Source organism: Dicentrarchus labrax, unplaced genomic scaffold, assembly GCF_905237075.1.
Source record: "Dicentrarchus labrax unplaced genomic scaffold, dlabrax2021, whole genome shotgun sequence".
NCBI lineage: Eukaryota > Metazoa > Chordata > Actinopteri > Moronidae > Dicentrarchus > Dicentrarchus labrax.
In genome coordinates, this window is record NW_026136707.1 from 5440151 (window position 1) to 5460864 (window position 20714).

General features: G+C 38.6%; 1 protein-coding gene across 2 annotated transcripts; it reads left to right on the forward strand.

Moving 5' to 3' along the window:
• The first annotated feature begins 855 nt into the window (after positions 1-855).
• lsr (lipolysis stimulated lipoprotein receptor) lies at positions 856-19710 on the forward strand. 2 transcript variants are annotated; one of them, XM_051405258.1, is made up of 11 exons: positions 856-1080; positions 2635-2964; positions 6013-6132; positions 6483-6539; positions 7672-7818; positions 11964-12167; positions 12314-12364; positions 14614-14730; positions 15391-15688; positions 17969-18437; positions 18917-19710. In XM_051405258.1, the coding sequence occupies exons 1-11, from the start codon at positions 1041-1043 to the stop codon at positions 18950-18952; spliced, it is 1869 nt and encodes a 622-aa protein (XP_051261218.1). In that variant the 5' UTR covers positions 856-1040; the 3' UTR covers positions 18953-19710. The 2 variants fall into 2 exon arrangements, with proteins under 2 accessions (XP_051261218.1, XP_051261219.1); XM_051405259.1 differs by lacking the exon at positions 6483-6539 and having other exon boundaries at positions 858-1080.
• Positions 19711-20714: the final 1004 nt, after the last annotated feature.

The window sequence follows — 20714 nt, forward strand, 5'->3', positions numbered from 1 at the left end:
GTAAAAATATAAGCATCACAATTTACCTTTAGTACCCAAAAGTAGTGCAAAATGGCCCATTGCAGACTATATATTATATTACTGGATTTTAATTATTGAGACTATCTCACTATATATACTGCTGGGTGGGTAGCTTGTGAATTTCACCATTTCAGTACAGTCATATCTTAATCAATAATGCATCATCATTTATTTGCTGATAATATTTTGTATTAGGCTACTGATCTGAATTTACTAAATAACATTAAGTGATTAAATTAATGTAGTTGAGTGAGCAGTAGTAGTAGAAAGTATATTTCCCTCTGAACTGTAGTGCAATAGCAAAAACTGTAAATAAGTAGGCTACCGCAAACTAGTACTTGAGTAAATATTCTTAGTTACTTCACACAGTATGCAGTATGCAGTAATACTATGATAATTAAGTGCGGGAAAACTGCGCAACAATCAGTGTTAAGTTGCAAAATTTCCCACCCACAGAAAATGGGCCTACTTGGTTACTCACACACACACACACACACACACACACACACACACTTGTACTCCCACAGACGGGTTGAACATTAACAAATAGTGGTTTTGATAGCGTTATCAGTGTCTGGATTGTACCAACTAGCGCGGGTAGGTGAAACATAACCTTATTTCTCGGTCAAATTCCTATCAGGGTGCACAAAACACAGCGACCAAGAAAGCTTATGGTATTTTTCTTTAACTGTCCTGTTCTTAACACCAGCTCCTTGTAGTCAAATGAGTCCACTATCGAGCAAAAAAACAACTCAAAATACCGTACACACCCCTGTGTTTCGCAACCTGTCTGTGCAAGCTGAGCTCACCTGTTGGCTGCGCGGCTGACGTGGGACGTTCAGGTACTCCTCTCGCCTTCAAGCACACAAAGACACAAAATGGAGCTGGAACTACCTGACTGAGGAGAAGTACAGTTGCGCTCTTTTAGTATGTACAACCTGAAGGGGTTTTATTTGTGTGTATTTAATGAAATAACAAGATTCTACGTCGACTGAGAGTCAGAGGAAAGAGGAGTAAACATGTTTTGGACGTTAATCTTCGCCGCTTTAATGGCAACAGGTAAGTTGGCCTTTTTTTTTTTCCCAAACAGGGTGGGCCCTCTTCCGTGAGAGCTCTGTGCTTCTGTGGCTGCTCGACTCTTTTTCAAATTTGACCCAGTTTTGTCTGGTAATTTTTCGCCTAGTGCCTGTTTTCGTCCATGTTTATTATTAATATAATTATTAAGTTTTAAGAAAGTTGCATTAGATGATCAAAGCCGCAGTTTATCTAACAAGATTTTTGAACCATATAAGCTGTTATAACAACAGATACGTAGCTTGTTGTTGTTGACAGGGGTTTTCTTATACCTAGAAAGTCATAAATAAACTGATTATAATTTTTTATTTTATTGACATATATTTATGGCAGAAATAATGCAAAACCTACAAAGATTATGGGCAATATAAAAAAAAGATACCAAATAATATATATTTGTAATTATAGTTTTATATTTTCTATTATATCTTTTATAATATTTGTATTGTATTATTCTTTATTGTACTTAAGCATTATATTCCACTGTGCAGCTGTGACTGACTTGAATTTCTCCTACAGGGATCACTAAAGGAACTTCTTATCTTATATGTAACATTGTGATATGGAGTGATATGACATTTACTCAATGTACAAATGGAAAAAAATATGTCGTTGGGGGAAATGCTAAGTCACCCATTTGGAAACCACACACATTGTTGGCGGCGTGCTCTGTCATTCCTGTAGGCTAACCTCAGGTCTTTACGTTTAAGATGAAAGATAAGGTTAGTGAAACAGGAGGGTCAGAGCAAACACGTCCCAGTATAACACAGTTAACATCAACTGCAACACAAACTACAGCCTTTCTAACGGTTGAAATAACACAAAGGCCTTCAGAAACCCCTTGCTGTGATATATCTATCATAGTTCAAATGAATTAGAACTTTAGAAGACATCCGAAGCATTCAACAACTTGTTATTACAAAAATAAAGACTAGTTGTTCTGGATGGTGTCCCTGATAGTCCTACAATATGATTTTATGTATATATACTTTTTATTGCAGTTTAGTGATATAATGTCTGCAGACAAAACCTGTACACAAAATATGCACTTGCAAAGTGACATTTTGTATTTTATTTTGAGTGGTATGGTTGTTTTAGGGACCTCACATTTAACTTTAGTAATATGGGGAAAGCCGCTGGGTGAGAGAAAAGTCAAGTTATGACACAGAAGACTCCATGGCTAAAAAGGGGGCACCTTCAAGAACATGTCTGGCTGGAAAGAACCCAAATTAACGGTGTTACAGTGTCACAAAATCCCATGGCCAATCAAAGTCTTTGGTTTGTCTCCAAAGCCTGGTATTACTTATTCCCCTGTTCTCAGAGCATGCAAAGCGTGCATACTGGATGTCATAATTCACTCTGCTGTGATGGTCAGACAACACAGAAACTGTCTGAGGTGACTCATCACACCCAGTCTCAGTGATACTAGCAATGAGGAAATACTGTGTGTCATATACCACTCCCTAGGGGGTACTGTAGACTAATTATAGAAACCAACACAATATGACTTAACAGTGTTTTTTTTAAATCTTTTTTTAGAGTCCACAATGGCCATCTCGGTCCAGTGCCCCACAAAGAGGTACATTGTCATCCTCTTCCAGCCAGTTACCCTCACCTGTAACTACCAGACAACCGCCACTCAGTCTCCTGTTGTCACATGGAAGTATAAATCATATTGCCGGGACCCCATCCAGGCTGCACTGAATCCCAGCAGTGCAGAGAACATCTTGTCTCAGAGCAACCCCAACTATGATGCCAACATCGAGTGCGCCGACAGCCAGAGGACAGTGCGCATTGTGGCCTCCAAGCAAGGCAGTGCTGTGACCCTCGGCACGGACTACCAGGGTCGCAAGATCAGTATCCTAAACAGTGAGTGGATCAAAACTTACACTTACTATACATCTGACTGGGATTTCAAAGACTGGATATGGTTGTTTTTTTGACTTAACAGGTAAAATCAGACTTAAAGGTTCACTGTGTAAGATTTAGGCAGAGGTGGAAAGAGTAATAGAATATTATACTCAAGTAAAATTAACTTTAAATACATTTTACTCAAGTAAAATGTTCTAAAAATGTATTTAGATTAAAGTAAAAAGTAAGTTAGTTGAAATGTATTTGTGTTGGCTGCATCTGGGGGGAGCAACAATGTTAGGCTACAGAAATAAAATGGTTGTCACTTTAACAGCAGAATAAAACATCACCAAAGCAATGCAACTTGATACAACACAGAGATGTATAAACAATATAAACTCCACAGGGGCTGCACCCACTTAAAGCGAAAAGATGCACTATTTTTAAACACAGCATAGCGGATACCGACAACACTACGTTGCTAGGTAACACGTTGGTTGTTGACATCCCTCTCTTTAGTTGTTGTACTCAGGTGTCTGAACATGATTTTGTTAGTCTTGTGCAATGGGAAGTTGTCAACAATGTTTCAACTTTGTTACCATTCTCAGTTCATATTATAACCTGTCCATTCAGCCTGTCTGTCACTCTTCATGCTCGCCAGGTGGTGCATTAAATCAGTGATTGATTAAGTTAGATGTGATCTTTTTTGTAACTACAGGCGCAGTAATTCCCAAATTTAACCCATAACGATGTCATCCTTCATTTTAGAGCATTAATGTGCATTGTGGTTCAGAAAACTGTTAGACCGTGCCCGGGTAAGACTATTCCCCTGGTACACCCTGACATTTAGCATGTCTGTCTGGAGCTCTGCTCTTCTGCAGCCACAAACACACCAGCAGCTTCTTGTCTGCGGCAGCTGCTTAGTTCTCTCTTTCTTATTATATAGCCATTCTCACACATATTCAGGACTTTTTTAATGTGAACTTTTTGTTTTTACTGTAACCGATGCAACTTGAAATGTACAACCTGTTATAAAAAGTACTTCAGTAAAAGTACACTAACTGATTTTAAAAAATACTCAAAAAAGTACAAGTACACAAAAGAATACTTTGTTACAGTAGCAAGACTAAATGTAATTAGTTACTTCCACCCTGGATTTTGCAGGCTCCAAAATGACAAATCAAATATAATGTGCATAAACATGTTTTTATTAATGTGCAAACAGTCTCTTAGAATGAGCTGTATCTACAGACGCTGTAAGCCCTCTTCTGTCCTGGTCTGCCATGTTGAACCACCGTGTTTCGACAGTAGCTCAGAATGGGCAAACCAAACGCTGGCTCTATATAGGGCCTTTCATGTTTTTTTAGTTTCTGCTATACATGCTTGGGATGGGAGATTGAAGCGAGGGGGTTGCAATCTGCATCCACACTACCTTATAACCCAGCTAGATGCCCCTAAATCCTCCACGCGTCCTTTAACAGTAAAGTTATTGGTTTGATCACCTCTGACAGATCATAGCAAATAACCGGGGTTTTAATGACAAAGGCACGATCATCATGAATTCTTAGATATGATAAACCTTGACGATGACCGGGTGCACACGGCGTTCACAGCTCAGTGATGTAGCTGGAGGACAGACTAGCCAAGGCCTTGAAAATGAGCAACAGAATAACATCATGAGGATAACGCAGCTGCAGTCTCCAACTACATTGTTAGACGCCACTAAATCCTACACACAGGTCCTTTAAAAAATAAAGGCATGTCATTGTGATTGAAACATTATTAGTAAATAATTTAACATAAGAACTGCAATGATTAATCGATCGACAGAAAATTCTTTGCTTTCTATATTTTCCCATTTTAGTTCCCGAGTTGTGCACGTTTTAACTTTTTACGTGTTTCTCACTTTTTGGATGTTTTATTGACCAAGTGATTCATTAAAATTGGCTGAATTTCATGGGTTTTTTTACTATTTAAATTTAGGAAAATGTTTCACAACTTATATTTTACAGACATTTGACCAAATTTGTTTGTTATCTACTCTGCCAGTAATTGTTTCCTCCTCCATATTTTAGTCTGTCAATTGTGTATACACTAGTTTCTTATTCTTGTTCTCACTTAAATTTCTGTGTAGATCAACTTCTCAAACTGAATTAGCATGAATATGACCATGAAAGAAAGGACTGGTGTTAGGATGGACATGATGAGCTATACGGGAATGAGATTCCAGAAATGAAGATTCAAAGATTACTACTTGCAGTTAAATGCGGATGTGGGACACTGAAGAGGAACATAAAGAGACAACAACCTGAAATAAGAGAATTCACCCTCAAGTTCCCATAATGGAAAAAATAATTAACTTTGTGGACAGTAATGTGCTGATATCAGCTTTTAAAACAATAGTTATCCACCCCAGCTGTCCAGTATTGTCTATTCTGCCACCATGCATCTGAAACACTGTGCAGTTGGCATTTTTTAAATCTTTCTCTAAAACTGTTAACATCTGGTGCTCATTATAGTGATGTATTTTTTTCCACGTATCATTCCTTTCTCACAGTGGAGCTTCAAACAGCCACTTCATCTGGTATTTCACGTAGTCTGCCTCTAGAAGAGGTTTCCTCGCAAACACACAAGCATACAAATACACCAATGTGTGCAATGCTTTACAGTTATCATAACAGTCTTTCTCCAATCCATCTATTCTGTCTGTTAATGAATGACCAGATCAGCATTGCTTTTGACAGAGACATTACTGTATCAATTTTCACTCATAAAAGTGTTTGAAACTTTCATAACCAAGCGAAGTACATGGTTTAATAGAAGATGAATTAGTGTAATAACAGTACTAGGATCTGTTCTTTGTGCATTATTGTTACATTTATCAAAATAAAGACAAGCTGAGAAAAGACCCATTGACACACACTTATTTCATAGTTGTAACAACATAGTGAGGAGAATGAGTAATATTTTTCCTGTTTGAGGATCATCATCAGATCCAGTTATTATAAGGTTATATGGCTACTTTAAAAACAACAATTAAACTTGTGGATGTATTGTTTCTCGCAGATGCAGACCTGAATATAGCGCAGACGGCATGGGGCGACAGCGGTGTCTACGTCTGTTCTGTGATCTCTTCCCAGGACCTTTCAGGAAACGGCGAAGACTACACAGAGCTCATTGTACTTGGTAAGTTACCTTCTGTTTGTGGTTCTGATATGTGTATAAACACACATATGGTGTATATGCTTCTTCGTTTTCTCTCTATGCTTCTTCTTTCTTCACTCTCCTTCTCCCATTCACAAACATGGAATTGCACATACGGTTTTCTTCAAATAAGAACAAACGTTCCAAATAAACTTGGCCCAGATAGGCTTTTGGAAGTGGCTGATGAACTAGTGTGTGGGCAGATATGCAGTCAACAGAGAGGATACCAGCCACCAGCCTGGTTTTGAATAAGTCTTTAGTAACTAGTTGTTGGCAGTAAAATTAGACCGATACCACTTTAAAGTAATTGTGGCTTTATCTTTCTTTCACAGAGAGAAAGTCAAATACTACTGACCTCCTGCCTGGCATTGACTTACTGGTTATGGAAGGTAGTACAAGCCTCTTGATATAGCTCATGTTTTAGTCCCATAATACAGAGTGTGAGGGAGGATGAGGTTTAGGAGATGGCAATTGGCAAAAATTACACCCCAGCTGTATTGCTTAACCTGGGTGTGTTTTTAAAAGATTTAGTAATTTATTTTTCCTTTGTTAAACAATTTGAATAATTTAGGTCTTCAGAAATACAATCGATGTTCCAGCCAAGGTCAGACTCAAAGTGCAAAGTGACAGACAAAGTAGCAAATATGACTCATCTTGAGAATTGTTCCCTGCAAACATCCTGCTGTGCATTTAACGATGTAATGGTGAGAGACTACAAACCCAACTGTTCCGCTTGTGTTGTACTTCATTTACATCCATTCTCTACCTGACACTCCCTCTTTATCTACCACTGTATCTCTGAAATGGCTATGCTCCCATGTGTGACTTTATGTAGCTGCCTGGTTGCAACAAAAGGACACTCAGCACACATTTCCTTATCAGTGTACACAGCCAAATAATGCTCTGCTAATCCAGTTTCCATTTCAGTTGATTCATTTGAAAGAACAGTGTCTCCCCTCTCTTTGCTGTTTTTGTTTGTTGGCTGCCTGAACTGACATGCAGAGTGGAGTCATACCCTGGGTGCATGGACAAACTGGTTTCACCGGTTTGACAGAACCTTAAAAAATAACCAAATTACCAACATTAGCCAACATGTTTTGATCTGAACACACAATAACAAAAATGAAATCTGGGGGTTGTCCGTGGATTTAACCAGATTAATTGATTTTTAAACAAGAATCAGAACAACCTGTAATTAGACCGTAGTGCCCTGGAAACGTAATGAAAAACAGTGGCTGCTGTAGTAGCTTTGGTATTTCCTGTTTTCCAATAACCCATTTACTTTCTCTTATTACAAAAAAGCCAATACCCGCATCATCTGTAGACAACTGTATCTGTAGTTCACATTAACTTAAGTTTGTTGTGTAAATCTTCCAATTGTATGTATGTAATGTGAAATTGAAAGTGAAACTGTATGAAAAATGCCTTCTAATTCGCTGTTTAAAGAAGGAAAATTAATGGATTAATAACGTAAAGCGTTTATATAAATATATCTAATGCACTCCCTTCTGGTCCACACAGACTGGCTCCTGGTTGTTTTGGTGGTTCTGGGCTTCCTGTTGCTTCTGCTCCTGATCGGGATCTGTTGGTGCCAGTGCTGTCCACACACGTGCTGCTGCTACATCAGCTGCCCCTGCTGCCCCGACCGCTGCTGCTGCCCACGGGCCTGTAAGTATCAAATGGAAAAGAGATTCATTTGAACATGTTCTCTTTATTTTACTGCATGTAACCAATGGCTGGGTGTTACTTTTTTGGATTAAAACACATGTTTAGCACTGAGTATCAAAAACTGTCAAGTACTAACAGTTTGCGCTGAAAGTCTGTTCAGATTATTTGAGTATCTTGGGTCAGTTTCCAATTCAAATGATAATTATGCCAATATTAGATTTTTTTTATGTTGGCAAAGTTCTTAGTTTGAGCTGGTAACTGAATTATATGACTATACTGTGATGAAACACACCAATGCTGTAGTGTTAAAATTAAAACATTATTACCAAATTTATGAAAAACAGTGAAGTTAAACTTTTACAAACTGCCGTCATTGTGACACTGTTTCCAGTGCGTACACGGAGAATTATTTGCCGATAGGGCGATGTTCTGAGGTTCTGGTGGTCTGTCATCTAACAGAAATTGAAACATATGGCATTTTAAAAAAGCATTGCATTACTATCGGTACTAAAACTCAGGCATCAAACTACTAAGTATTAAAAAAGATCAAACTACCCAGCTTTAATGTAACATTAACAAAAGGGAGAGTTCCTAAATCTTACTACACTGTATTTATATTATGTACTGTTGTACTGTACTTTTGTTATATACAAAGTAAACATAAATGCACACACACGGTCTATCTGAATTTACCTACATTTGACAGCTTACTTCAGCCCTGGATTGTTTAAGCAAAGCTGCCTCACAAAATGGGTTCCAATTATATATTAATTGTGGAGAGGATGTACAGTACACCTAACCACAAGGTTGACAAGAGGAACCGAGGGGGCGTATGTGAGAGACAGTGTACAGTGATAAGCCCTGACATAGAACAGCTCTGTGTATCACCGACTACAAACAGTGGCAGCACACACCAGTGGCACCTACTGTATTTCCTTTTTGGGCGATTTTAACTACTGTAAGCCGGAGACTGTGTTGCCAGGCTTTGAACCAAAATGTACGATGCGACACCCCAAATAACAAGATCCAAGATAAATGCTATGGCAACATTAAGAATGCGTATTCTGCAAAGTCAAAGTTCCCTCTTTCTAACTCAGACCACAATACCATACACCTATTTTCCTCGTATAAATAGTTTTTCAAGTCATCCATTCTCTACCCGACACTCCCTCTTTATCTACCACGGTTTCTCTAAAATGGCTATGCTCCCATGTGTGACTTTCTAACTCAGAACACAATACCATACACTTATTTTCCTTGTATAAATAGTTTTTCAAGTCAAGACACTAAGAGGTGTTTTAAATGCATAGATTGGTCCATACTCCACACATTCGAGCTCGATGAAGCTACTGTTATCATTACTGATTACTAGTGCTGTCAGTTTAACGCGTTATTAACTGCGTTAACGCAAACCCATTTTAACGGCGTCAATTTCTTTATCGCGAGATTAACGCCTAGCACACTTTGGAGTTTTTTTCACATGCTGTTGCAACAACTAGTAACGTTAGAAAAACATCTACTAGACCGGAAACAAAACAACAGGCACGCCGCACGCACTTGTTTAAGAGTAGTAGACGTTACGTTTTGAGTGGATGGCGAGCATGAGACGCCGAAATGGATGGATTCCTTGTTGTCTGAAAATGTCAACAGGCTTGTCTATTTGAGAACTGGCTCAAAGCAAAGAAGTAGTAGGCTTACCTTTTATTGGTAACCCTTACTGTTCATTCTTTCTGAAATAAGAGGCTGGGTTGAGCCTCTGGTGGTTAAAGAGCAGTAGCCTGACTGCTATGTTCAAAGCAAACTTGAAAAGTATTAAGCCATGGTTTAACTGCACTATAGGCTGAATCCTAGTTTACCTTACATGTGCACTTTGTAATTTTATTTTGTATCGCCCTGTGTTGATCCCTTAGAAAGGGCTGTTGAAGGGGCTATTTGTGTGACAAAGTATTTTTTTCACCCTTTTATTGATGGACAGTGTTACATTGTGTTAGAGATTATTTGCTCCAAGTGAGAATGTTAGTGTGAAATTGAACACTACAGTATATGCCAATGTTGTTTTCAATGAAAACAGCATTTGCACAAAGCAAGCCGATCCACTTTTCCATGTTGATAAGAGCATTAAAATGAGAAAAAATAATGGGACAAAAAGAAATCAAGGGACATTGAGAATAGATAAAAATGTGAGATTAATTGTGAGTTAACTATGACATTATTGCGATTAATCGTGATTAAATATTTCAATCGTTTGACAGCACTGCTGATTACATGAAATTCTGTGGCGACAGTGTGGTAGACCGATGTCGTTGTTTATCCTAACGATAAACCTTACATTATAAAAGAAATTAAAGACTGCATACAGGAAAAAGCAAGCCTTTAGAAATAGAAAGGCAGGACTGTCAGTAGTTCAAGAATAACTCAAACAGCTTCTAACAAATGCAAGAGAAGCTTTCAAACACCCAAAAACTTTGGCCCTATAACATCTGTTACTCACATGAACCCTGCAAAAAAACTAATTATCATTGTGGACAGACAGAAAAAATGAGCTGAATGACTTGTACTTGAGGTCTGAGTCACAAAACCTCACTCAGAAGTTTGACATTGTTTCAGCCTTTGCCAGATACTGATGCCCCCTGCTGGCTGGAATGTGACTGCCAGCCTTTTTTGCCAAAAAGCTATGCAGAAGAACTACCACCAGCATGCTGTCCCATATTCCAACGGTCTTTGGACACTAACACTGTTCCAGCTTTGTGGAAGAAGTCAACCCTAACACCAGTGACTAAAAAACCCTCTGCCACAGGGAATAATGATTGTCGTCTTGTAGCTTTGACCTCCTGTGGTCATTTAATGTTAAGAGTTTTATTCTTTTTTTAACTAACAGGACACAACTAGTGAAAGTCAATGGGACATTGTCAGAGACCAAACGCAGCAATACAGGGGTCGCACAAGGTTGTTGGTATCACCTATACTTTTTACACTGTACACTAATGATTGCGGAAAAGAACACCCCAATAATTATGTATAATTAGGATTTTGAGCCTTCTTCACAAAGACATGGACCTTTCTTTGTACCACAATGGGATAGGCACCTTTATCAAGTAGTGTGACACTAACAAACTTACTTTAAATGTCACTAAAACACAGGAGACCTGAGACAAGTGACTGACCGTGACCCAGTGGTGATCAAAAACCATAAAAAAATCACTAATTTGTCCTCGTCCAAATACTTCCACCTGGACAACCTTCTTGGCTGGAAAACACACATTTATAACCTGTGCAATAGACTGCAACAGAGACTTTCTAAGGTGACTGTATGGAGTGAGCAGCCAGTGCTGATGTCTTACCAGGTGATCCTTGAGAGCATCATTAGATATGGAATCACAGCATGGTTTGACAAGTTAACAGTGCAGCTGAACAGCCGGCTTGCCAGTGAGCACAAAATAGCTGAGGATAATAGAGAGGAAAGAATACGAGCACATAAAAATCCCCCCATGCCAAAGTGCAAATCAAACCGATTGACGTTATCATTCGTCCCAACCTCCCTCAAACTGCTGAACTCGAATACTTAATCTATAGAGCAATGTGCAATAAATACACCAACACCATAGCACATAGCAATTGAATTATTATATTTTTTTCATGTATTCTCATAGTCTAGCTGCTGTATTGTCAGTGTTTGTTTGTTTGTTTTTGTGAAGCAACAGATTGTAGCAATGTGCCCAAGACACAAAAGACAAAAAGATTATTCTATTCTATCCTATTCTATTCACCAGTAGTCGATTAGCAAAAGAAAAGCAAGGGGAAAACAGCAAGCCTGGCTCTGCCCAAATTATAATTATTAACTATCAATGGTCCAAAAAATCTACCTGCACTTTTCAAGATCACTAATTACACACTTTTTGTTGTTGTTTGTCTGTTAGTGGTAAACATTGACAGTAGGTGTTAAGACAAATTGTGGTTTTACAGGGACTATTTTTTTTTTACTATTAGAGAGGTTTCAATCTTCTCCTGAAACTCTCAGCAGGAAATGAACAATTGTTGGGTGTTAGTTTCTGTCCTTGCCAGAAACACATGAAGCGTTTCTACTGTTCCACACTATCATGTTATTCTCTTCACTTTAACCGACTGTCTCCCATTATTTTTTGCAGTGTACGAGGCAGGAAAAGCAGTGAAGAAAGGTGTGCCCAGTCATTATGCTCCCACCATGTATGCTCCCAGTATGTATGCTCAGCCAGCATACAGTGGCCCGCTAATGAACCAGCCCGGTATGCCCCTGCTTCCTCTACCCAACGGAGCTGGACCCCTACCGCCCCAGAATGGGTACAGTCGAGAATATGATGGCGCTAGCTCAGGTGGGCGATACTTGCATTATGAGTCCTTTTTGTAGCAGTTCTCATTATCAGTAAAAGTAACTTAACTAAAAATGAGTTTCATAATGACATAAAATTGCCTACCTAATTTGTTTAATGCTGGGCTTTCTTTAAATGTGTCTGTGCAGTGGGACAGGGCTCTCAGGTGCCTCTGCTGCATGACGGAGACCAGGACCACAGTGAGTACATGGCAGTTTGTATTTACCTCAGCCTTGCCACCTGTACTGTAAAACCTTCCCATTAGAGAGATTGTCACATGTCTTTGTACATCTTTCCAGTGCTGTCATTAGCCTTGAGATGAGTTGCACCCAATTGTTAGACTTTTATTAAGAAAATTACAATATGTGGATCAAGTTACCGTAATTTCCGGACTATTGAGGGCACCTGAATATAAGACGCACCAACTAAATTTAAAAAGAAAAAAAAAATTGTACATATATAGGCCGCACTTGTCTATAAGCCGCAGATGTCCACGTTGTAACATGAGATATTTACACAGAAAGATTTTTTTAAATTTTTAATAAAATAAATGCTGCCGTCTCCAACGTCTCACCATCGATTCATTGATGCCAAGCTTACGTGCAGCAGCTGTTCTTCGACAGCCAGATCGATTGCCTTTAACTTAAAAGCTGCATCATGTGCATTTCTTCTTGTGTTTTCCATGATGAGGCTGTGAGCATGGTGCGCAAAATGACTGAATGAATTGAGTGAATTCTAACTGAATGAATTCAAAACACAATCAAACTAGCGTCTTCCTCGGCGCATTATCTCTTCCACCTGTCTGTCTCGCTCCTGCGCTTCCTGCTAGAGCGCCCCCTGGCCCGTAAAAATCTATAGATTAGCCGCATCATTGTGGAAAAAGTAGCGGCTTATAGTCCAGAAATTACGGTACTTTTTAAAACTGATATTTCTGCTGTGTGATTATTCAGATATAATCCTCAGTAAAAGGTGGGTGTCAAAAAGACACTAGGGGAAAACATTAAACAGTACATAACATGACTTCAGATGTCATTACTACATTAAACAGTACATAACATGACTTCAGATGTCAACGTGCCGGGTGTGCATTGCGATTCTGAAATTAGTCACGTCTGTGCCACCTCTCATCTTTCTTCAGAAAGTGGCTGATCTCTGGTGGAATTTCCCTAACCTAGTACAAGTGTGTATATTCTTAATTTGTCCCCCAATTTATTTTAAATGGTCTGTTGTGCAAAGGATAAACACCCTGTGTTATAAAAAGTCACATGTAAGACTACTTTTGCATATAGGTCACCCAAAAACGGGGCAATTTGCATATTGTCATTTAACTTCTGCTGCTTGGCATTAGGGGTAAGTATCATTATGATATTAGCGTTTGCCTCAGAATAGGTACAGATTTTGAATCAGTACAGCCCCACAGACAAAACACAGCTACATAATTATGCTTTTTGTGCAAATTATTCCTTATTCTTTATTCCATGCACTCTGAAAATAGGACTACTATGTCATGTCTTTGCCATCTGAGGAAAATAAAATTTTCGTTATGATGACTGATAAATAAGTGGGTATACTTTACTACACTACACTACACTACTGCTCTAACCCTAGGATCTAAACGTAGACAACATTATTAACGTTATGAATATTTTGACATGATATATGTGCGTAGTGATTGATTCTAACTTTATTGTATGTGTGACTTCTTGATTAACAATTTAGTTAGAATTATACTTTTGGCGTATTCATATTTTTTTTTTCATTTTCCCTGTGATAAGCATTTGTTCTGCAACTTTTTTCATTCTCAATTAATTTGTAGATTGAATTAACTGATTAGTTGTTTGGTACATAAAATGGTGAAATATGTTGATCACTGATTCCCAAAGCCAAATGTGACATCTGTGTTTAGTCCAAATCTCAAAGATGTCCAATTTACTGGCTTAAGGGACTAGAAAGTTGTATGACTTTTCTCTAGTGGATTGCACCATGTCAGTTTCAGGAGTCACATTAAGTTAAACTTCAAAAATCAATAATTTAACCTAATAAACATAATGCATTTTCAGGAACTGTTTGGATCAAGTATCTCATGAAAAATAAATGTCAGATTCCAGTGTGTTAGATACATATTAACTCAACATTTAAGTAAAAAATTAAATTCAAATGGGTTTTATTGGCATGGGAATACATTGCCAAAGTAAGTGCAAAATATATGTATATACAGATTAGTAAAAAAAGTACTTAAAACAAAAGAAACAGTAGACTTGTATTATTAATATAGATATCAGATCCAACTCCCAGTCTGAATTGGTAGATACCTAATGGTAAGGGACTCGCCAGTACTAATAAAATTAAAGGACTCCAGTGTGTGAGTACTCCTTTTACTGCAGTTATGTTTTTCATTCAGCGTATTTGAATGAAGCTGAAATCTGACTTCCTTTTTTCTTCTCACCAGCTCGCAGTGGGTATCGTATCCAGGTGGATCCTGATGGGAACGCCACACGTGCCATTTACTATATGGAGAAGGAGCTTTCCAAATTGGACCCGGCCAGACCTGCCAACTACAACCGCTGTGAGTGACTGATCACTTCCTGTTACTGTGGGCACAGTTGCACGCCAACAGACTGTTCAACTACTTCCTGTGTGGTTAATATTTCGCATCCATGCGACTATTAATCCTGGCTGCAGTGACCTACTTTCAGTAAACTTGCTGCTGGTCCTCCTGTAATTTCAATCCTGTCAGAACGACTTTCTCGGACACTTCATTTAGACCAGTGCTAGGCAAACTGTGGCTGTGTGGCTTTTCCATGACACACTGAACAAAAAACATCTTCAACATTTCATCTACTAAACACTGAGTAAAAAACTTTACTTCTTCTGTACTTCTCACAAGAGGTACAGTTTTTGACTCAATTTTACCGTAAGCAGTAAATCTGCCTCATCCTCAACTCTCCTGCGCCTTCTAGGGAGGCTTTTGGATCTCTCTTTAAGCGTTGTCCTGCTGAATGTCCAAGTCTATGACAAACTGTATTGTGTAATTTCCCAATGGTAATAAAACTGTTTGAAGTTTCGGAGTTGAATTAACGAGGAGCGGAGTTAATATTAAATTTTTCTTTCATTCTTAATCTGAATCCCGTCCAAATGGCTTTAGTTTACTTATTCTTCACCAAGAAACCATTTAATTTTATCTGGTCTACTTATCATCTCTTCTGCTCTGTTTTTTCTACCTCAGTGGATAATATGAGTGAAGTCACTTCCTTGCATGATAGCTTGGAGCCTCGAGGTCGTGGGGGGCGTTCCCAGCCGCCACCTCTAGCCACCGTCTATGACCGGGATGAAGCCATGAGCACCATCAGCAGTGTTTCCCAGCAAGGCCACCGCCGTGATGACTACCCGCGCCATGGTGGAGGGTACATGGAGAATCGCGTACGTGCCCGCTCCATGGACAACCTTGACGACATTGGACGGCGGTACGGCCGAGATGACTACTCACCACACCGGCGCCCAGATGAGCCCAGAGGCAGGAGAGGGTGAGTCTCATTCCTTCTGAACCATTATCACCCCGTTTAGCAGTGGTGATCATTTACTTGTTGTCTGGCTCGATGCATTATGAGCTTTGTCTTTGTGTGTAGAAAACCGTTCAGATTTACTCAAGAATTGATTAAGAAAAACAAACCCACTCCATTCAACAGCTCAGCTGGCTACTGAATTTATCTCTTTTCACACTAAGCAGAAGGATCCTTTAGAAAACAAAAGTATTTATCCAAACATTAATGCTGAAAGTCAGAATATTATCTTGACTTAATTGTCATATTCTACTTTTCTGCTTAATGCCTTAAGATCTATAAAATAGATTCATTTTTTGTGGTTATTTTCATGCTGTTTTTTATACTTTACTTGAAGTAACATCAAACTGATTTATTTGCTATATTCAAATGTTTAAACCTGACGTATTAAGCTTGCTGACTCTGAATTAAGCTTTGTAGATGGTGGCATGTATTGGCCAGCTGCTTCTGCCATTTAGCACATGATGAATGAGGAAGTGTACAGCAGGCAAGTCAAGTTTCAGTCAAGAATTTGAGTGATTAATGTTGATACAAAAAGGGTTTCACAAGCGAATAAATTATACTTATTCCTCTCTGCGCAGAAACTGTGAACTAAATTAAAAGAGAAATGGGACAGACTTCGATGTGCAAACCCCTTTTTGGATTCTGTTTGGTTACCTGCATCACAGATTGTTTTTAAAAATTGCATTTGTTTGAATGTTATGTTTTTTTCCCTTCTGCCTACAGTAGAAACCTCCTGGGTTGTTTTTGTTGTTCCTTTCAGTACATATCTTGGTCCAAATTATTTAAAACAAATTAAAATAATATATATATATATATATATTCTTTCTTTTCTTTCTTTCTTTTCTTCTCAAATTGATACTGGTATCCACCTGTAAAATCTATCCTTCATACCAATATAAATGCACTTGATAAATCATTGGAAAGTACCTTGCAGTTCATATACTTATCTCAATCTTACTGTAGTATGCATGCATGTATATGCTATTTTACTATCTATGCACAGTTAATATAGTGTATATTGACTATGTATGTATAAATAGCATAATTATATTCTTTGTGTGTATGTATAGTATATTTATGTACTAAGGACCTAATGTTTCTGTGTATAAATATAGTATATATATTTTATTTCAAGCATCTTGGCAACCACAAGAATTTTTATCATTCTTTCAAATCTCATCTTTCTTTGTAGCTGAGGGTGTACCGTGGGAGTACCACACGCTTTCCAGAGACCTTTACCATGAAAGTAAAGCACAGGTGCTTCCCCTGATAGATGCATCTTTGTAATAATGATACTTAAAAAAAACCTGTGATTTGTTTTTTCCTGTCACTCCTCCCATAGAGGAAGAAATCCATATTATTATCATCACCATCTTCAGTGTATTTTTATTCAAACATAATAAAATAAGATAAGATATACCTTTATTAATCCCCCATAGAAGAAATTCAAGTTACACACAGCAACATTGGGGAATATAGTGCAGTAAAAAGAGAACAGTGCACATCGATCTTATCACAATAAGAATATTACAAAGTATTCTAGAAAATATAAATCTATAAATGAAAAATATATACATTATATGCAATGTGCAAGTACAATGGCAAGCAAATTATTTTAAGCAGCTTGACAAAAAAAAATAAACCGTACATGTGCAATTTAAGATAAAGTTTGGTTGAATTAAAACCAGTCTTAGTCAGCGGGGGCGGGAGGTGCTGGGTGCTGTGGCGTTGTGGAGTCTTTTCTTTTTCCTTGAGCTGTTTATATTGTCAGTCATGTCAGATTTGACTTTGATTATTAAGACGGCAACATATTGTTTTTCCAAGTTGAATTTAGAGGGAAATAACAAGCACTTTCAGTTGGAGGTGTATACTGGGTGTGCTCCACAAACTAAAATGTGGCTTCATACTGGTAGTTTCAGTGGTTTTACCCACTACCAACAAGAAAGCTTATGTAACATCTTTCACACTGGGACACTGCATTTAGTGGCTTTATATAATGTAATAATATAATTGCATGTAGCTCAAACCTCAGGTGCTGGTTTAAAGTTTTAAGTGATTTATTTCTACAAGATATAGAAACCGGGTTTAAGTCAACTGTGGTTTAAAGAAAGGACACAGCAATGAGGTTTAAACTTAGTTTAAACGGGTCTTAAACATTTATCCAGCAGCTAATCTAAAGTCCGAGCAACAGCCCCGGTATGTTTCTGTTTCCCCTCAACTGGCTGCTTTCTGTTTCTTCAGCTCGGATGATGGGTGGAGCAGTAGTGCCCGCAGCGGCCACGACCGCGACTTTGATGACCGCAGGCGGCGTGACTACTCCCCTGATGATCGTCGGAGAGGAGACAGGGGGGACTACGGTGGCCTCCCAGGGAGACGCAGCCGCAGCCGTGACGATCTGATGGACCTGGAGAGGAATCGCCCAGCTGCCGGCGCTGCCAGGGGTGGGCGTGTTGATTATGATGACAGCTTCCTGCGAGAAGCCATGGAGAGGAAGAAGATGGGCGAGCAGCAGAGGGCACGCAGCCGGGAGCGACTGGACAGCGAGAGCGACCGCTCTGATCGGGGGAGGGCGCCACGTGGGCCTCCGCCACTTCCCCAGAACCCGCCCTCTGGATATCCTGGTCGCCGTGATGACTACCCACCCCCACCACCTCCACCGTACAGTGAAGATGAAAGTGTGTCATCTTCCAAAAAAAGCAACCTCCGCAAGGTGAGCCCCAGCAAAACTCGTTCACAGACCAAGGTTCAGTTATGTGCTCGTAACCACATGAACATGTGAGTGTTCCCGAAATTTCCAGTATGAGTTTTGCTCTTACATATGCAGTTCCTTCGCTGGAAACATAGCAACATGAGTAGAGAGAACTGGACCAGCTGCTGCCCAGCTGTGTGGAGTCTCACTGCTGTCTGTTAACTATCAGTTAATTTTGTGGGTTTGTGGGTTTTGAGCATCAGCTTGTAAAGTGTACAGCCTGTTGTGCTGTCTCTCCTGCGTTGCTCTGTGTACAGTGATGCAGCTAAAAAACAAAAGTGCAGAGTTTTCACTGAAAAAACACAAGAAATAAGAAAAAGAAAACTGTAGAATGTCACCACCCTTGTTCTTTACCTCTGATTGAGGCATCTAAAATGTGATTAAATCAGAATTTACCTTTGTACATTTGTCAAGTTGACGCAACGTTTCTTGTCTTACAGAATGGAGCTGTGAGTCGGGAGAGCCTGGTGGTGTAAAACCAACCGTGACGTGAGCAACCTGCCCCAATAATGCAGCTTTGATCCATCCAAACAGGCACAGTTGATTTATAAGACTGTAAATATTAGTCACACTGCTAATTTGCTGTACTGAATTTCATATTGCATAATATACAGTAAACTTATCACGAATTGATTCTGAATGTGTATGAATACTTTTCTAATAGGGAATAGGTGCACAGATGAAACATTATGTGCCTTTCCATGTATAAAACATTGTGGCTGCCACAAGTGCCTTAGAGTGTACAGAATTTTACTTGTAGATGTGAAAGTCAGGCTGATAAATAATTCCTCTACAACAGTGTTTATATCTTGACGAGTAAACATGTTCCAATTGGTTTCAACTTTCTTAACATTTTTAACATTTGTGTAGTTTCAGTTAGCTGATACAGGTACTAATGTAGTTTTGTAGGGGTTTACAGATTTTCCTGGCTTTTTACTTGTGAAAATGTTTTGTAAGAAAAGCTATGTACATTCAAAGGAATTGATTTTATCTTTGCTTTTAGTTGTGTTAGATTGCTCTGTGTCTTTAGTAACCTGGTGAACAAAATATATTCTTGGTTAGAATTTGTGTTTGAGTACTTGCATTTTATTTTCTAACATTTTATTTTTTTTATACAAAATTCACATTTTAACCTTCAGTATATTGTACAGACAACCAGTCATACACTCTGAAAATGAAAATTATTATTGTGATGTGATGAAATTTTACAATAAAGGTCTCTATTGTCAGGGCATTTGTCTTGGCTTCACTTGACTTGTTTTACCACTAGATGACACCAACATGTTAGTCTGTAATTTAATGGCACAGTAGGTTGTAGGAGGGTTGTTTGTTGTGGACCATATTCTGTTTTTCTCTTAAACTTACGGGACGTATTAATTACAACAGTTGTTCATTGCTGTTGGATTCGGAACAGTACAATGTTTAAGACTGAAAAAACCCCCAATTCAATTCAATCTAGTTTCCCTTCAATTTGCCCTGTGTGTTGGCACTCAGTGGGTGAACAAACCTATAATCAAACACGATCCATTTAAAGAAATCTGCAATAAATATGAAATACTTGTAATACTTAAAATAGAAAAGTGCAAGGTATTGCATTACATTCTATTTTACAAATGTGCCCACTCCTCCCTACACTTGTATATATGTTTATTTGTCCACTCAGATTGAAGTTGCATATATAAGACTATCAAATGTGATTTTACACAAAATGTTGCTCATTTTAAATATTTTAGATACTACAATGGGTGTATTGCATAAGAAGCCGCAGGTCAGGTTTCAATGTTTTCCTTTGAAATGACCCAGGCTAGAAAACTGCTGTCCTGTATCACTTGGTCATTATAGTTAAAGGTATGAATACATGAGCAAATAATTGGTTAACTAACATTCAGAATGTAATTATATAAAATGTATTGTTGTCAGAACTCTCTCTATCCTCTGCTACAGGTGTCCTGAGCTCTGGCAGTTGGTATGTCTTTCTCCACGGCAACCGTCTCCTCACACTGTATATCATTCCTGCTGTTGTTACTCAACACCCTGAGGTCTCTGGTACTTAAGGGTGGTTTCAGTGACCGAGGTTGGTGTTAATCATCTGCACGTTACCACACCATGTCAGTTGTGACGGTGGTTACATGCATGTGGCACAAGTGAAGTTATGTTGAAATCTGTTATGTTAGAATGGCAACTTCAGGCTCAAAGTCTTTTACCCTAAAGGATGCTTTCATATTAATGCAAGCGTTG